Here is an 18,760-nt window from a genome sequence, read left to right as displayed (position 1 = left end):
GCCCTTTTGCATTCCACCTTGACTCCTGAAAGTTATCCGCTAAAAAAAATGTTTTAACTTATTTGCCAGAACGATCACACTGGGAGACATTACTTCAAAATAAAAGCCACACTAGGTACAATAGTGTGGCCCCAATATTCAGTATATATAATATGTATATGTATATGTGTATATATATGTGTGTGTGTATATGTAATGTATATATGTATATGTATATGTATATGTATGTATATATATATATATATATATATATATATATATATATATATATATATATATATATATATATATATATATGCTGGTCTTTTGTTTTGAAATTGGCACTCACACAGTGTTAGTGACGGATCTGTACATTCCTTGTATTTATGTTTTTATTTTAGAATTATGGGTGTTCTGAACAAACTTAGTCATAGAGTACTTGGAGATAATAAATGATTTTATTTGGCTTTGAGAGAAAGTCACTGCATTAGCTGGCAGCATGTACAGTCACAGTTATGAAGTAAGCAGATCCAATGAGAAAGTGTCTTGAAACCTCTGCTAGCCCAGCATTAATTATGACACTGGAGAGAACAGGTTGTATTTTATAGCTTCAGTTAGGCTTAAGGCAAGTTTAAATTGAAACCACAACAAGCAAATTATGATTTCCAACCACAAGTACAGTATTCAAGCTCTGAGAATCAGGCCATGCATTTGTGCCTCTTGTTTCATTCATTTGTCAAGGAGAAGGAAGGTCAAAGATGTGCGGTGTGATGATAGGGATTCTTACTAACACCTCAGATGAGAAGAAAAAACAAGAGGTTGGCGTGAAAATAGCCCTTGTATGATCCATGGACTCAACATGGACCACCTGCCATTTGCAGTCGGAGTGGAGGGCTATCGATGTCATTGTCAGCTGCCTTCCACTCAGTCATGCACACACGCTACATTCAACCAACATCATGAGGTGTTTGTATGAAAAAGATAGCATAACATGGTTGGTTCTCGCCCTGCCCCCCAAAAAATCATTAACAGAAACCCAATGGAAATGAATCACGGGAAGACAGATCACTTTCCAAAATTTCATGTAATGATCAATTCGAAGCGGTTTGTGTTCTTTATTTCAGCAAATAAAAACACGATGTCAATACACGCTTCTATAATTTATGAGTTGGCATTTTTGTAGCGATTTGACTTTGCGGAGGAGGTGAAGGGCTACGGATGATTGATGGACGGTTCACACAAGGTTGGACTGAAATGAAAGTCATTTATTCTGCTTTCCAGCCCAGTTTGACAAGCTAATATTACCAGCGGAGCTGGTTGGGCTATGATTAACAACAGAAAAAGTCTGCCAACTTTTAGCTCGAAAAATCACGTAGCACCGTAAAAGTTGGACTGGCTGTTTATGTCATGCATTGTGCATTCGTCTGCATGTCTGTGAGCTAAATGTGCATTTACTTCTAAATTACTCCCATTTGTCGTGGTTGGCACATTCATTGCTTAAATTGAGGGGAGAGAAAAAAGATATTTAAAGTTGAACTAACCTCTTGATAATATTGTGTGCGTATGCAATTGGTCATGTCAGCACGTGATTAGCAGGAAGAATGAGAAATGGTGATGATGATGATGATGATGATGATCAAGCTACGTGAAGAGTTTAGTTCTTGCTGCTCTTCTCAGTGGGACTTTCTTTCTTCTTCTCCTTCTCATCCTTCCCCTTTGGCTTTTCTTCCTCCTCTTCTTCTTCTTCCTCCTCTTCCTCCTCACCTCCGTCCTGGTCGTCTCCTTCGTCTTCCTCCTCTTCCTCCTCGTTCTCTTCATCCTCCTTGTCTTCTTCTTCTTCTTCTTCCTCCGGCTTGGACTTCCTGTAGGCTCCCAAGGAGTAGGTGCGGGATGACATGTAGGAGAAGCCTGGGTAACCGGACTGCACCATGCCGCCACCAACAGTGCTGAGGCGGCACTCCTCGCCTTCCAGCAGTTTTCTGTGTACAACAATAAATGATATTAACATTGTGAAACCAATAAATGCAATTGCAATTGGAATTTCAAAAGAAAAGGGATGGGGAGTGGTTATTGTATTATTTTTTGTTTACTTTTGTATTACTGCACTACTTTGCTACTTATTAATCTCTCACACAATAAATTTTATGTATTAAACAAAACTAATAACAATGCTAAAATGTTTTTTTAAACCTATAAGAAAAACAAAGGCTTTTAGAAAAACTGTGAATTTAAGTCATTTTATTATTGTATTTAGAGTGTTCCTTGATTTCGGCTTGCAATTAGGAATAAATAATTAAATGGAATCTAAACTGGAAATCACTTCTTAACCAAATTAAATTAATTAAATAAATGTGTATAATCTTTCAGTTTATCCCACACACAGTCTTACATATTACTAAAAAAATAATGCTGATCAGATCTACTTTGTTTGCCCTAATGTAACATTTCAACCGTATTTTTGGATAATTATAGCATAAAAACACAACATAAAAATCTGTTGGCATTCAAAGTGAAAAAAAGAGGGGGACTTATAGTCCGGAGAATACGCTACTTGAAATTGAAATAATTATTGCAGTAAAGTGCGATCTTATATAGAATATATTACAAACCTGTAAGCAGCTATTTCAATGTCAAGGGCCATTTTGACATTCAGCAGATCTTGATATTCACGCAAGTGACGGGACATTTCTCCTTTGGTGCTGCGCAGCGCAGTTTCCAGCTGCTGAATAGTATCCTACCAAAGAGAAAACAGCCAAGAATTACGTCCAAGCATATGAACCGTTTCGCAAGAGTCCGTCGATGCCTAATCACAAACCTGCATGTCTCCGACTTCATTGTTATGGCGATCCTCCATCTCGGCAATCTGCCGCTCCAGGGCCTCGTTGTGGCCCCTGAGGGCCTCGATTTCCAGGGTGCGGGCTTGCACCTGCCTGCGGTACTCGGTCAGCTCCTCCTTAGAGTGTTTGATGGCGTCCTGGTTGCGAGCCGCCGCCTCGGTCACCGTGGCAAACTTGGAACGGTACCAATCTTCCGCTTGGGCCTGGTTCCTGCACGAGAGGTTCTCGTACTGGGCCCTGATGTCCTTCAGGGCCGCGGTCAGATCCGGTTTGCTCATGTCCATCTCCACCGAGACCTGGAAACGTGGATTTCCAAAAGGGTTTACGTTCCAATTTTAGAATTGTGACTTGAAGGCACCATTTGTTTTGTCCTGGTTGCATTAAGTCCTCAAAAATAAGTCTGCGTGGCAAGCGTATGTGCTTTGAAGCGATATGCTAATGAAGTGAATCGCAGTCAGCGATTGCTGAAGGACTGAGCGGAACGATTGGCTGCTGACTGGCGCTTCTGCTGCGCTGTCAATAGCTTACGTTGCAGGAAAATCTCTCAGAGGAAAGCAGCAAATACCCTTGAGAAATCCTCCTGGCAACCGTCTCTCAATATATTGATTCCACTTTAAGTTACTTTTACTCAGCAACAAAGTCCTTTGGTAGATGTGAAGGTAAGTTAACCGTTTTGAATGCATGCTGTTGTTAAAATTGATTAGAATCAAAGAGTCGAGTTGCTGTCCTGAATACTGATCCTTGGGGAGACCACACCCTTAAATGATGCGCTATTTCTGTGCAGCGTCGCTGGCCCGCGACTTCGTAATTGCTTGCACATAAATTTAAATGACAATATAATTGTTTTCACTTCTGTTTGTATGCATATTATACAAAATAATGCACCTTCATAACATTGCAGTTATGTCTCGGTCCAAAAAAAAACGCTTTAGTGTCTTTAGAATTTAGCTTTGGCTAGGCACGCACCAAAAAGTTGATATAAAGCAAACATGCTATTATATCATTAAGAGATTGGGCTTGAATAGAATGCTTTGCAAAATTGTATTTCAACTCCTGAAATTTTTAAGTAAATATTCATCAATGAAGATAAGTAGGAGTTTTACTCTTGTACAGCAACCTTTGTGAAAAAAAATCAGCAATTCTTATTCTTGATTCTAATTCTTCAGCGACACGCTTATTTATTTATATATTTGTTCATGTATTTATTTTTTAACTTACTTATTACCTATCTATTTATGTCTAAAATGCCTTTCCTATTTCTGCATCCTCACCCTCTTGCTACTGTGACAACGAAATTTCCCCAATACGGGATGAATAAAGTTATCCAATCCAATCCAGTATCACAGAATTGATCAAATATTGAACATTGGCAATCTCATATCGTGATATCCCTAATATAATTACTATACATATGCAAAGCTGCTTAAAGGAAAGTTTTCACCAGCCTTTAATAGCTTACTGCAAAAGGGTGTGGGACCACCAAGCTGGAGCACTGCAGTACCATAAATTGCCTTTGACATTAGATATAAAAGGCAGTGAAAATGCAGCAAAAAATGCTTTTTCAAGCTTGCACTCGACGTCCAAACCACCATCGATTATCTTCCCATAGTCAAGACGGATTGGAGGTCTGGCACCGTCAATGGCACTGAAATATGGGCATACATAACCAGTCCTCCTCGTTTAAACGAATTGGACGGCAATACCCAATGGGCCTTCCAATACCAATGCAGTGTCGAATGCAGTACCAACGCGTTCCACGGAGATCAATGGAGCTGGTAAAGTTTTGGTTTTAAATCGACACGTACCTGCGTGGCCTGCATGGACGACTGCAACTCTTGCAGCTCCTCCTCGTGAACTTTCCTGAGGAAGGCGATCTCGTCCAGCAGCGATTCCACCTTCTTCTCCAGCTCCAGGCGGGCCAAGGTGGCGTCGTCCACGTCCTTGCGGTAGCCCTTCAGGGTGTTCTCCGCCTCCTCCCTCAGCCTGCTCTCCTCGTCCAGCTTCTCCCGGAGGCGCTCCAGAGCCTCGTTCATCTGCACGCAGTCCATCTGCACCTGGCTCTTCTCGTGGGTCAGCTCCTCCACCCGCGCCCGCAACTCGCGGATCTCGTGCTCGTAGAGCTCGTGGAGTCGCGACGGCTCGCTGTTGCGCTGCCGCAGGAGCGTCACCTCCGCCTCTAGAACTTTGTTCTGCTGCTCCAGGTGGTGCACCTTCTCGATGAAGGACACAAAGCGGTCGTTGAGACCTTGCAGCTGCTCCTTCTCGTTGGTTCGGATGATCTTCAGCTCGTTGGTCACCGCCGTGGACTGGCTCAGGTCCATCAGGGAGTCCTGCATGGAGGAGAAGCCGCGAGCGGGGGCGGAGGCGGCGCTCCTGCGGTACCCGCCGGAGGAGATCACCGAGGGGGACCCGTAAGTGCGGCTGCGGTACCCGGAGGCGTGCACGCGGGATGGGCTGCTGCTGCTCATGCTGCTGCTGCTGATGCTGGTCACACCCACGCGGCTGGACCGCGGGGCATCTCCAAAAATCTTCCGATAGGAGCTGCTGCCGTACATCTCGCTGGAGTAACTCATCTTTGCTTTTCTGATCAACTTGAAGGAGTGCGGCTGTGCGTGTGTGGAGACGCGAAGTCGCTCGGATCCTGCACGCTTGACTTCAACGCAGGTGCTTTTATAGGGAGGGCTGCCTTGCGCATCATCTGACGCAGGGGAGAACGGGAGATGGGATGGAGGGGGGTGTTGGGGGGCTTCGAGGAGACTTGCTAACCCCAAGCAGGATAGCCACGCCCCCTCCCCTGCTCCTTCCGCGTGAAAGTCGACAAAAGAAAGCATTTTATTACATGCCTTTCAACATGGATTTCACTTTCAGTGTCCGTGATGATGCAAAAAATAAGTCTGCTTTTGACCGGACACTTGTTACCAGCCCTGGCAAAGGTGTTTTTTTTATTTTTTATTTTGCTGTTCTTGCACGAATGGCATCAATGTAGGCCCACAGCAGTGCATCAGGGTGTGTTTTGTTACTGCAGTACCACCAAAAAAAGCCACCCCACCCACTCCTTCCCTCACTTTATACGACTAATCCTCACCTCTGCATTGCACTTTTATTTCCTCTCACACATCCCTGGAATGTAAAAACATTTGTCAAATGCATTTAGCAGACACTAACATCACATTACAATGCAATTTCATGCAATCCCATGACAAGCTCTCTCCACTAACTAGCCTTAACTTATTGCCAACCTTTGCAAACAATTTACTTCAAAATCATTTCAACTGGAAGGACTGCAGGTACATTTTTATGCCTCAGTACCATTGACGATGCTAGACGTCTAATGCATATAGACTGAAAGAGCTAGTTCATTTCTGTTGGTTCATGTGACAGCAAAAATCCCAGCTATGAACACACTAATAAATAATCAATGCAACTTGGTTCCAAATAAATTTAGAAACCGTTTTCCCAATAAAACTAATTGACAGTCTAAAAGCACACCTGTCTATAAACATGTTCTACACAAGAAGGTACCAAAATCTCATAAATCCATCATTGTTATCTCATCCCACATCAGGGTTTAGAGAGTAAAGGTAAACACTCATACATCTTTGCTTGATGATCTAAAATTTGCATTATTTAGATGCTCTTGCTCGAGATGTGCAATTCACCCAAAAAGCAAGGTTATTTTTAAGTGTGGTTAAAAAGTCCCACCCCAAATGCAATGCTGCATTTTGGATCTTTTGCAGGGTGTGGTGGTGACAAACGCGAAAACTGGGGTGGGGGTGGGGGCTGTGTGGGGTGACAGTGACTCAGCAAGATGGGAAAGGTTGCTATTGGCTCTTGGTACATTTTCACAGCCTCACGGACAGGGGCGGAGCTTAAGGGGGTGCGCCTGCAACGGGGCCCGGGCCTCAAGGGGGCATGGGAAGGGGAGTCTTTAACAAACCTAGTACATATATAGTAGTATATACAAAAAAGTAGTTATAAAACTAGCACAAAAAAACTTCAACAATCTAAAATCCAATATGCAATGCAGAAAAAAAAGCAAATAATTAAGGAACGATACAGCAGCTGTGATCGCCCATACCTGTTTTATATTAATAATATTGTTGAAATTATTTTGTATCATTTACATTACTGTTTAAATACTACTCAGACAAAATAAAACAAGGATTTGACTGGATTTATACAGTTAGGCATGACACAGAATATTTGTTAAGTCTTCACTGATCAATTACACCACATTACAGTACATATATAGTACTGTAGTAGTATACCTGTTTGAATCCAGACATAAGAAATGTTACACCAACCTGGACCGCAAGATGGTACTGTTCTTCCAGCGAAGACCCCCAATGGTCATGGCTTTTTAAAAATGGCAGGCAGATGTCAAAATACAGCTACTATATTACAAACTGGAATACACAGAACAATGTGTAGTTTACAATTGAATAACATAGAAGACATTAAGTCTAGACAAATACTACTTTAAAATTCATACAGCCTATATATTGTATGCTTTAGAGCACTGGACCGCTCAAAATCTAATTCATTAAAATGCAAAAACAACATCGTTGATATTCATTAGAAATTGTTATATCACTGATCAGTAATCAGTCTGCAGGGTGATGTGGTCATGCTATTTTGTTCCAGGTTGATCGTCAGATGGTATTGACTGGGTGCACAAATGCGGGTTATTTGCATGAGTTTGGGCCTAAATTACCTATTATTAATATAGGTTTGAATGTTTTTTTTCTAATACACAATAGGGCCTGATAAAACCAAATCATAAAATGACCAAATTTGAATTTCCACTTGAATGAAGACATTAAGGAGTTCCTTACCATTCATGGCTTAAAAAATATTTTTGGATGGTGTCCATTTCTGAAACATTTTCGGATCCAGAAGGTGTGTGTGCGTGTGTGTGGTAGGAGGGTCCTTTTAACATACCCACCCCCTACTTCTGTCGCATGTGTCTAGCAGTCAGATGGCAGTGATTACACAAACCTCATATCTGGCAAGTCGATGATTCTGAAAATGCTGGTGACAAACAGTTTGCCATGTGTTGTCGAAAAACCTCCCAATTACTGCTCAAGTACAATCATACCTGCAACAAAAACATTGGTATTATTTGCTGAACATTTTTAGAAATAGTTTTCGGCATAGTGGAAAAACAAAGACAATCTCAAAGTACTCAGTCGGTAATCAAGGGTTTAAAAGTCATTTATTACTTCCAATGTCGAATAAAAATTGCTGCTGAACATTAGGTTGCTTCAGACTTCCAATTTTTCAAAATCAAGTGCACAAAATGTCCACCCTCATCTTGATTTTAGAACATACAGAATTAATGAGGCGCTTTAGAAGAAAAGAAGCATCGGATGACAAAGATATTCCTGGCGCAATGTTGATGCGGAGTGGAAATTTATGCTAATGCATGACAGCAGGCCTCAAAACAATTGGCTTTACATTTCAATAGATTCTATTCAAACATGTAGCACATTTCATTTTTTTTTTTACATTTTAGGTCAGTTTAAGGCAACACTAGCCACAAAAATATGCACAAATCAAATAAGTACAAACAAACACGAGAACCATCAGTGCTGAAACAACTGGTGGTCCTTAGAGACAGACCACCTGGTTCTCCATCAACAATCTAGTACCGCATGCTTGCCCAGCCTAAAACCCCAAAGGATCAGGTGAGGGAGGGGGCCATACTTAAAGATTGGCAGAAGACAAGAGGGCATTTAATGGGGGAAATGGGGGAAAAATGCTAAGGTTAACATGATTTTTTTTCATTTTTTTTAAATTATACTGTACAACTACATAGTGTTAAAAACTGCCATTACAATACCTGTTTTATCCTCTTTGAAGATATGTCACGCAATTGGCCAATTGATTAATCATCTCAATAAAACATTCCACTCCATTCCTGCTTTTTGAGTATTTCAAATGTTTGCAGTTTTATCACGATGAAAAATCAATTGTCCAAGTGTTGAGACACCCACACACACACACACACACACACACACACTACATGCACATGTCAGTAAATACCCGCTTTTCTATACTTGTACCTCCACATCCTCACTAGTTGTCGAAGGGCTTTTTTAAATAAATAAAAAAACGCAGAATTCCACACTCAGAAAACTAATACATACTTATTTTTGTGATTTTTTTTTCCTTTTTTTGGTCTATTGGTTGATTTTGGTGTACCATTGTCATGCCTGAACTGAGAACAATAAGAGCTGTCATGTTGGGTACTTAAAAAAATCATTTTTCCATGTACACTGTGTGTTATGGGTTCTTTGCACGAAAGCTCCTATGCTGTCCTAAGATGGCTGCCTATTCTCTTCCAGTCTTTTTTTTTTTAAATGGCACTATTATTAACCAGCAAAGCTGTACATATAGTTACTTTACAAAAGCTTGTGCTGCACACCAAAGCAATTTAGAAAAGGTTTTAAACACTTGGATATTAAAGTGTATTTATTCTTCCCAACATTGGATTCATGCTCAATATAATTTACCAAAAGGGTCATAAACAATCCCAGTTGATGATAAAATATGCACGTGGTACTCATTGGATTTGATTAATTTTTGCAATCGTAATATAAAGTTCATTTTCAGTTGTGAGAACTACTCAAAAGAAGAACTAATTATGCAAGGTGGGGTATATCTCAGTCAATCACAAATGAGTTTAACACAGCTGGGAAATCGGCGGTTTTGTAAAAATCACGTTGAATAGTGCACACATTAGGACACATCAATTCAATGTAGTTTTGCGTGCTGCTTTTGGAACAATAACAAAAAAACAAGTTCAAACGAACTACGACCGCTCGGCACCCTAAAAGTATCCTCCGTGAGCACAATTGAAAAGCACGCATGCCGTCTACTGGGAAACGCCAAACCTACAAGCACCAATAAATCTGCACATCAGCCCCTGAGACCAAAACTATTACAAATCGGGATCCAAGAATCGATGCTCATACACCGCAATAATATATCTATCAAATTTAATTTAGTTCTCTCCATAAATGAAGGACGAATAGGCAATTTGAGTGGGTTTTTTTGTGTTTTAACCCAAAAACCTTTTGAGCTCAACCTCCGAGCAGGTTAAAAACAAAAACGATAAAGGCCAAAACGCAGCTGGATTTCAGAAAGAAGTTTTGAGCTAAATATCCTACATTGATGTCATGGCATTCTGTGCAAAGAGCCCTTTAGAAGCCTGGTGGCACCCTAATATTAACCACAAAATAACATCCTATTCCATGAGATCTGCTTTCAAACTTCCTAACAGACACAAAGCCTCGAGGCACAAAATACATTTCTAAATATTCTACGGATTGCCTATTCTGTGCAAACAAATGACACATATGAAACTCTCAAAACTTCACGGGAACAAAAACTACACAGAACGAATTAAATATATTATATTCTTCTCTAACTTTACCAGATCTAATAAATACTTCTGATAGACATAGGTATCTTTCTTTAAGCTATTTACAATAGATGTACATTTCTTCCAAAGCAATAAATAGCGATCAAGGCAAGTAAAGAGAGGCTCTTTCTGGGTTTAACGCAGAATGGAGTCCACTCTTTGTACGATATGTGCTCATGGGAAAACAAAACACTTTTTTTAGCTTTCAGGTGACATTTTTTGTGTAAATTCATGGCAGGAATAAAAATTAAAAAAAAAAAACGCTCTCAGCCTTCACTTGCCTCTCTCTCTTTACACAGTGGAATGTTCTCCAGCGTGGATTCTCAGTAGGTAGACTTTTCATCCCAGGTTACACCTTCTCAAGAAGTAATGGATAATAGTGCACCACCTGCTAAAACATTCCACAAATAGGCCAGGTAGCTGGTGATTAAAACTTACGTATAGTATCGACCTCCGCCAGATTCAGACATAGACACACAATCACGTACTTATAACTCACAAAAGAAATCCCAGCATCGAACCCAAACCTCCGAAAACGTCAGGGTGAGCGAGGCCTTCGTTAAAGAGGCTCATATTGCTGTTCCGTGCCTTTGTAATATTTGAAGCTCTTTCAAGATGACCTCTAAAATATGAAAGGGGAGTGGTTGTATGTATACATTTAAAAAAAATGCTAGGAACATTTTAAGATGGCCATTTTGTGCAAAAAAAAACAGACCGATTGGGCAATCGGTGTCTGAATCTTTTGTGGCACACCATACGAAGCGACGCCATATGGTTAGCGGGGAGCGCGACGACGGGGTATCTCGTGTCTGTGTGTGAAATCTCATAAGTGCTATCCAGATTTTTGGAGACGTTAAAAAAAGAGGCAGTGGGATATTGTACGGTAACATTCTCTGGCTGAAAGTTGCATTTGTAATGGACGGAGGGACAACAAGTAAGGGAGGACGTCACGAGCCCTGGCGACCGTTAGGTAACGATTGTTGACCGGGGGGGAGGTTTACTTTGCTCGTGGGCAAAGAAAATCAGCAAAAGGCTTGGCTGGATGAGAAGCCTCGTGATTGGTTGAGTCCAGAGGGCAGAGGAGGATTTGAAGTGGGTACAAGACCATGGGAGGGCAACACATTCTTCCAAGGAGATTCAACCAGGGAGGTTTATAGGCTGCAGGCCAGCTGCTGGGCCCTCTCCTGAGTGTCTTGCAGGAGTCGCAGGCTGGCGCTGGCGTAGCCCTCATCGCTACAGCTGCTGCGCAGGCTGCCCCGTTCATCCCCAGAGTCACTCACGCTGCTGGTGCTCCACTCCAGATCACCCAGTAGGTAGTCGGTTCCTTCCACGTCCACATCTAGGTCCTCTGTAGAACGCAGAGAGGAAATGCAAATCATTACAATCGTGTGCGGTCGTTTGGGTAAAACAACACGGTCTACGCATCAATAAAAGCCAACAATGGCCCTGAGCAGTTTCACTGAGCGGACGTGTGAGTGTATGAGTTGTGTATGAGTGTATGAGTGTATAAGAGTTCGTATGTATACATGAGTTGTCCCTTGAAGAAGGTACATCAGTCAGGGTCTTAACAAGTTCTCCAACAAAACACAATAAAAGTACGGGAAATTTTGAGCTTTTCTTTAGCCTAATAATTAATAGGGCCTTAAGTATGACTAAATAATAATTCGCACTTTGTATTTAGGGAATTTGAGCAACAATTTAAATGGTAATTATCAATAACCTTCCGGGCGACCAAAAGACCGCTGACCAAACGACCGAGTACCCATTACAATGGTCACTAAGAGAAGGAGGATGGCATGATTAAGCAGCCAAATTAGACATTTTATCAACTTGCACGGACAACCTACCTTGGTCAGAGTCGGATTTATCTGAGGACACGGTTGAGCCAGTGCTGTCCATTCGGATTCTTTCCACACCGAGTTGCTCTAGGCGCCTTCTCAGATGTCTCTGCTCTCTCTGCAACTGTTCTAAAGTGTGCTGGGCTCTTCTGTCACTCTCCTCCAACCTCTACAGAGTAAACAAAAATAAGATGCAGCAAGAGTAAGTGTTGATATAGTATGACATTGAACACAGGTGGCCGAACTGCACTATGCCAAAATCGACTGTCATCTCATCTCATTTTCTGAACCGCTTTATCCTCACTAGGGTCGCGGGAGGTGCTGGATTCTATCCCAGCTGACTTTGGGCCAGGGGCGGGGGACACCCTGAATTGATGGCCAGCCAATCGCAGGGCACAAGAAGACAAACAACCATTCACACTCACACTCATATCTAGGGGGAATTTAGAGTGTCCAATCAGCCTACCATGCATGTCTTTGGAATGTGGGAGGAAACCGGAGTACCCGGAGAAAACCCACGCAGGCCCGGAGGCCGGGTGTGCAAACTCCACACAGGTGGACCGACCAGGATTTGAACCCAGGTCCCCCACTGTGAGGCCGACGCGCTAACCACTCAGCTTCTGGGCCACCCCTTGTGCCACTGCCATCTTTTTTTTTGTACTAAAAAAAAAACGGTATTTTGAGATTGCGCCATGACTAAAATATGATACCCACACACACCTTGATGTGATTCTTGGCCTTCATTAACAGGCTCAGGGTGGTGTGCCTGTTGGCGTCTGGACCTAACGGAACCATGGATTTCAGTCGTTCTAAACACAGTCGTAGGTGTGCCCGTCTAGAGGAAGAAGGGAAGAAAACAGACTTGTCCACATATGAACACTAACCATTCGACCTAATGCATTTCAATAAGAACTTGCAAAAATATATACATATTTGTGCTCACTATTTCCCAAGATAACAAAAAAAATGGATGACTACCATGATCATTCTGATGAAAGACATCCATTCCAACCATTCACATATATCACTTTTTTTCTACATGGCTCCAAACTGACAGTTCTGTCGGTTGCTAAGGTCTGGTGGGTGTTTGAGACCAACTGACCCGGCTGTTATGCAATACACACCTCCATCTGCAGCCTCACAAAAACTGTGTGCCTGCCAGTGTGTATGTTTGAGTGCCAGTGTGTAGGACACTAACATTTAACTGTGGAAATGTTTATCCTTCCCGAGGTCGAATGAACTCCCAGTTTAATATCTGTTTCAGTTAAATTCATACTGGGAGAGTATTGTATCACTGAATACACAATAGTAGGCGGAGCTTAAAGTCATACAAGTCCGTCCATAACATTAAATTCACTTGCACAAAGTAATTGTCTAAAGTAGTTGAACATGATAAATTAAGACTTAAAAAGAACATAAAGTAGTAAAGTACAGCTTTACATGAATGAAAGGGTAAGTGTGTTTTACATGTGATTTCCAAAGACCAAATGTCATTCAAGTAAGTCCTTACATAAGAAAGCCAATGCCCTAGTCTACCTTGTGACATAACGTGCTGTAGTGAATGTTTGTTAACAACCCCCTTCAGACTCTTGTGGTCCAGGTAAATGAGGAAAAGAGAGGAGTGGCTCTTTCACTTGCCGATTGTTCTGCTTAAAGTGCAAAAGGGCACTGTGTCAATAGGGGAGTATTCCGATATAAAATGATAAGACTCGAACTATAAAGGTTAACTCTTCCTTGCAATTTGGTTTCTTTTCAAAAGCATTTACGATAATATTTAGAAAGAAAAACGGTATTTTTCATGATGGAGGGCGCACTAAAGGACCTTTATTTTACCTCAAACTATAATTTAGTGTTCTTTATGGATGTATTCAAATTGTTTTTAATGACCTCCAAATTATTATAAACAAGTACATTGATTGAAATAAGGGAGAGATGTCAAACCCCTTATGTTTAAAAATAAACTAGTTCAATTATGGTGTGTCAAATTACTTTACAGTCCCAAAAATACTGAGAACTTAAGACTGCCTTAACTGTACATTTAATACAATACATTAACTCTAAAATACTGCTAATATTATTTTTTCCCAGTTATTATGAACATGGCTGTCGGTATGGGTTTGTTTTAGAGTATTTAAAAATGCATTGAGCTTTTAATTTTAAAAACATTTTGCATTTTGACCAACATCAGCAATTACGGTTTTGCACATTTCTAAAGAGATTGACTAGGACCGAAATGGAAGAGGAAATAGATTATCAGTTTACATAAACCAATTGAACAAGATTGACATTACATACCTGTTCTTTTCCATTTCATTATGCGTAGACCTGTGGAGATAAAGCAAAACGTGAACAACCCCTTTTTCAGGTCATTAACACAGCCTATAACTGCATTCTGTTGGGGTGTATGAAAGAAATCGATTGATCAAAACTGTGCGAGGGAGAATATGGCGGGCAGAGGCGGTTGTTTTTACTTTCAAAAGAAAATGAAGGAAAAGAAGACGGCTTTTGTAAAGCCGGCAGTTCACTCACTAATGGAAACGTGTTCTTTTTAAGCTCAGTGCATGTGAGGAGGTGGCAGTAACCAGAAACATTGGGCTTAGACTTTGCCCCTATATACAGTATTTTCTCATTATTAACTCTAAAAAGAATACACAAGAATGGTAGTCAGAAGTAATGACACGAACTGAGCCACAAAATGGAATTCCAGTTTCTGGGGTTTTCAAAATAATTGACTTGAATCGGAGGTAATTCAATTTCCGTCATCTTCAGAGGCTTGGAATGGGGTGGAAAAAAAGATTGGGTTTTTAAAATGTATTTATTTATTTTTAAGTATTAACTCATTATCTGATCATCCAATCCGCTAAAGTCACACTGGATTGGACCTCTCTCGTGATATCACTCAATGTAAATAAGTGGAAAATCAACATTTTTCAAGAGGAACTACAGTCTTCCCTCGATTAACGCGAATTCACTTCTTCGCCATTTTTTTCTGCTAATTTTCATTTTTTTTTTTTTTTTTAAGTTCATAAAAATGTGAAAATTCACGCTAAAACTCAATAGTGGGGAAAAGGGAGTTATAATAGGGGTGACCCTAATTGCGATTTTTCAATTGTCGCGGCCATTTCTAGTCTACATTAACCGCGATATTCGAGGGATTACTGTATTTCTGTTTTGTAATTCAGCACAAGAAAAAAAATTGGCTATGTTTGTTACATCAGAGAGGCTCTTTAACAGACGGGATTACGAATTTCTCAGAATGACTAGACTTCATGTACCCGGACAACGGGGGACGCACAATTTTTTTTTACACATAATACAATGCAGTCACAAAGAGAATATGAACATGAGGGCGGTGGGGGAGGAATCTCTTCATTTATGTAATAAAGGCGCTAATGCGCTCCCTTCCGAGAGTGGGAACCTAGCAGGGAACACTCGAAAGAAGTGGGGGAGGTGAGGTGTTACTGTCAGGAGAAAAAAAATGGTGTGTGAGTGAGAATGATGAGGAAAGAAAAAATAAGAGAGACATGACAGTGGGGGCGGGGGTACTACTGATTCATGCACATATACACTATACCACCTCCACGCTCACATGCCGTAACACCCACACATTGAGAAACAACAGGCAATAGAGGAGGCTGAGAAATTCTTAGTGAATTCAATTTTTCTACATTCTCTTTTCCATATTTCTGAGAGTTGAATATAGCAAATATTCATCAAAAAATTCTCACTAACTAAATCAGGATTTCATTCAATGAGCAACATCTTCAGTAGTTACTGTTGGCAGATATTGTGAAAATGAGCTCTAATGACCGAAACCACCACAAAACATCATATGAATTCATCATTTGAAGTCATAGTGTAGTGGTTCATTGGCCTAATAACCTCGGTCTGGGTAGTGTGGGTTTGATCCCCACACAGTGGCAGTGGCATTGTAAGTGTGAATGGTTGTTTGACTCTACGTATGCCCTACGACTAGCGACCAGTTAGGGCAAGGGTGTCAGACTTGGGTTGGTTCGCGGGCCGCTTTAACGTCAACTTGATTTCACGTGGATCGACCATTTTAGATATAATATTTCGATTTTTATTTATTTATAAATGGATTAAAAGAACTGGATTAAAAGCCCTGAATATTCAGTTTTTTTTATACATCTAAAACAATGTTTATTTTAGCTTTTTTCTATATATTTTTAGATTTTACAAAATGATTTTTGAACTAAAAACACAGAAAAAATAGATTAAAAAATTACAATTATTGATTTAAAAAGGGGGAAAATCAGGAAATTTAATATACATCTATACTCTTCATTTTAATTTGATCCTAAAACAGAAAGTCGGCACTCATGATTTACTTTCCCGGGCCACACAAAATGATGCGGAGGGCCAGATTTGCCCCCCCGGGCCGCCACTTTGACACGTGAGTTAGGGTGTAGTTTGCCTTTCGTACTAGGTCAGCTGGGATCTACTCCAGTACATTGTAACTCGAATAAAGATAAGAAGTATAGAAAATTAATGAGTGGAAAACTTTTTTAAGACTAAATGTGAATGAATGTAACAGTAGTATTAGTTTTTCATGTTGGCGAATTCGGACAAATCAACTCCAGATGGAATTAAGTTGTACCTGCTACTAATGTTTTTCTTGCTTTTGCTCTTCCTTTTCAAACTTTCTCTCTCTTGGCTGCTGATGAAAGGTGGTAGGGAAGCATAGCCATGCTCAGCTTCTGCAAGCACATAAGTATAACCATTTGAGTCAAATGGTGTCCAAAAATAAATGAATACCACAATATGCTTTTCATATATTTATCATTCAATGAACATTTTGTAAACTTGGGTGCAAGCCCAGTTAAAGCATCCCCATTTTCTGCTGTATTCTCCCCCCCCCCTCTGCCTGGACAATGATGTCATCTTGAACTGGAATAAACCCCTCTAGAAAAACCACAACAGCAGGAAAGGAGGGGCTATCATTTAAAAAAAACAAAAACAAATAAAAAATATACCTGTGTGCACATCACATTGAACCTTACATTATTAAAAATAAAAATGACAAATACCACCAATACCATTAGAGTCGATTCCCCTTTGCTTTATGCATTCATTAAACGCATAGACCATGGATATAAAACCATTTTGGGGGTTAGTGGTACATTCCAATGCAATGTTTTGCAAAATACACATGTAGCGATTGGTGTCAACAAAAATAAAAACGAGATCGGGGGAACGAATCGTCATTTTTTTAACAGGATAGATGCACAAATACGACTCATAAAGGGGGATGGGTCTCACTGCATATTGCCAATGCATAAAATCAATAACAAACGAGAATGAAATAATAATACTGACCTCGTTCTCGGCGATCAAGATACTCGGCTGCTTCGATGAGCATCTGCACCATTCCGATAGCCGTCATGTTCAGGCAATATCACTGATATTTCAATAATCCGATGAGGGATCCCGTGGCTGTACACAACCTGCTCTTCGTCCACGCGCGCTCACACACACACACGCACGCGCACACACACGGCAGCTTTCTGCTCTGACAGTGGCTGCTATTTTAAGGCAAGTGTGTGTGTGTCTCGTCGACTAAGTATTAAACGGGTTATAAAAAACGTCAATGTGCCACGAAATAAGGCAAAAACACACTTTCCCCCCTGATTGTTTGCCGAAAATGACAGCTGAAGTGGTTCGGGTTAATATTGTAGCGTTTAGCTTCTCTGGTAAATACTGCTTTATAGAAAATGGATGCGAGACAAGCTAGAAATTTACTTTACAGGCAGTTTTAAGTATTGTTTGACGCATGAAAAAATATTCTCGCTCAGTCTGGAAAACGAGGAGAAATCGAGTCGATGACAATATGCTATCATTAACATAAGTTTGTTTACGAGTTCGTCGACGTCCAGGCGATTCTATTTCTGGGCCTATCGAGCACAAATATTGGCCTCGTTAAGTAAGTTACGGGGAAATAAAGCGAGTTAGGTGTTTACCCGACGATGTCTTCCAACCTTATGAGTTGAAGGATGTGTTGATAGCTTGTTCTTGTGCTAGTTCATCGGTGATCACGCGCTTCGCGTCTGGTCAAACGTTTAAAGCCACAAATATCAGCGAGCGTAAATCTAGCTGCCGCCTCCTGTATAAAGCAAACACAAATGACATTTAATTACTGTATTCCAAGGTTCGATGTGATTGCTTATTGGAAATAGCAACTCAGACTTCTATTGGGCATTCAATTTGTCAATCATTACAGGTGGTCCGCGTCCACAGAAACTGATGTCCTTGTCAGCCATTTTGGTTCCGCACACGACAGCTTTGTTCGTTGGTGGAGCCACAATGAAGGACGCGCAGCTGGACAGCATTGGTTGAATTATGTTAAATCCAGTTGATCATTGGCCAGCATTTTGACTCGTAACGCCCACGTAAGCATGCTGTATCGCAGTATAGCGTTGTGATTGGCTCTTGCAGTGTTGTCTTGGTTCGTGGACCTGGATTTGTTCCATGCGCTCTTTAGTTTGCTCCTCCTATAAAGTCATCTGCGCAGGCGCGTCACTCTTGGTTCTTAAGACTCACGTTTGCCAGTGAATGACGTGCCAAAGTCTTTACAACCAGAATATATACCTACTGGTCTCAAACAAGGCTATTACTGCTAAATATTTATACATTTAAAATGAACTTCACAGTAGTTGAATGTT

The 18,760-nt window shown here is 40.8% G+C and overlaps 2 protein-coding genes across 6 annotated transcripts; both read right to left on the bottom strand.

Moving 5' to 3' along the window:
• Positions 1 to 418: 418 nt before the first annotated feature.
• Positions 419 to 10,670, bottom strand: neff1 (neuronal intermediate filament family member 1). Of its 4 annotated transcripts, none has more exons than XM_077601793.1 (7): positions 10,524 to 10,670; positions 7,815 to 7,914; positions 7,121 to 7,222; positions 4,622 to 6,753; positions 2,795 to 3,112; positions 2,589 to 2,713; positions 419 to 1,958 (listed from the first exon to the last, which is right to left on the bottom strand). In XM_077601793.1, exons 4-7 carry the CDS (start codon positions 5,645 to 5,647, stop codon positions 1,634 to 1,636), a joined length of 1,794 nt encoding a protein of 597 aa, XP_077457919.1. In that variant the 5' UTR covers positions 5,648 to 6,753; positions 7,121 to 7,222; positions 7,815 to 7,914; positions 10,524 to 10,670; the 3' UTR covers positions 419 to 1,633. The 4 variants fall into 4 exon arrangements, with proteins under 4 accessions (XP_077457919.1, XP_077457922.1, XP_077457923.1 ...); XM_077601796.1 differs by having other exon boundaries at positions 4,622 to 5,616; XM_077601797.1 differs by lacking the exons at positions 7,121 to 7,222; positions 7,815 to 7,914; positions 10,524 to 10,670 and having other exon boundaries at positions 4,622 to 5,616; positions 5,902 to 5,936.
• On the bottom strand, positions 8,013 to 18,390 carry mxd1 (MAX dimerization protein 1). 2 transcript variants are annotated; one of them, XM_077601799.1, is made up of 7 exons: positions 18,285 to 18,390; positions 17,418 to 18,201; positions 16,699 to 16,798; positions 14,376 to 14,405; positions 12,801 to 12,915; positions 12,090 to 12,249; positions 8,013 to 11,590 (listed from the first exon to the last, which is right to left on the bottom strand). In XM_077601799.1, exons 2-7 carry the CDS (start codon positions 17,482 to 17,484, stop codon positions 11,394 to 11,396), a joined length of 669 nt encoding a protein of 222 aa, XP_077457925.1. In that variant the 5' UTR covers positions 17,485 to 18,201; positions 18,285 to 18,390; the 3' UTR covers positions 8,013 to 11,393. The 2 variants fall into 2 exon arrangements, with proteins under 2 accessions (XP_077457925.1, XP_077457924.1); XM_077601798.1 differs by lacking the exon at positions 18,285 to 18,390 and having other exon boundaries at positions 17,418 to 18,269.
• Between the last annotated feature and the right edge of the window lie 370 nt (positions 18,391 to 18,760).

Source organism: Stigmatopora argus, chromosome 5 (assembly GCF_051989625.1).
Source record: "Stigmatopora argus isolate UIUO_Sarg chromosome 5, RoL_Sarg_1.0, whole genome shotgun sequence".
NCBI classification, from domain to species: domain Eukaryota; kingdom Metazoa; phylum Chordata; class Actinopteri; order Syngnathiformes; family Syngnathidae; genus Stigmatopora; species Stigmatopora argus.
Note: the sequence above shows the minus strand (reverse complement) of the source record. Positions and strands in the feature narration are given on the sequence as shown.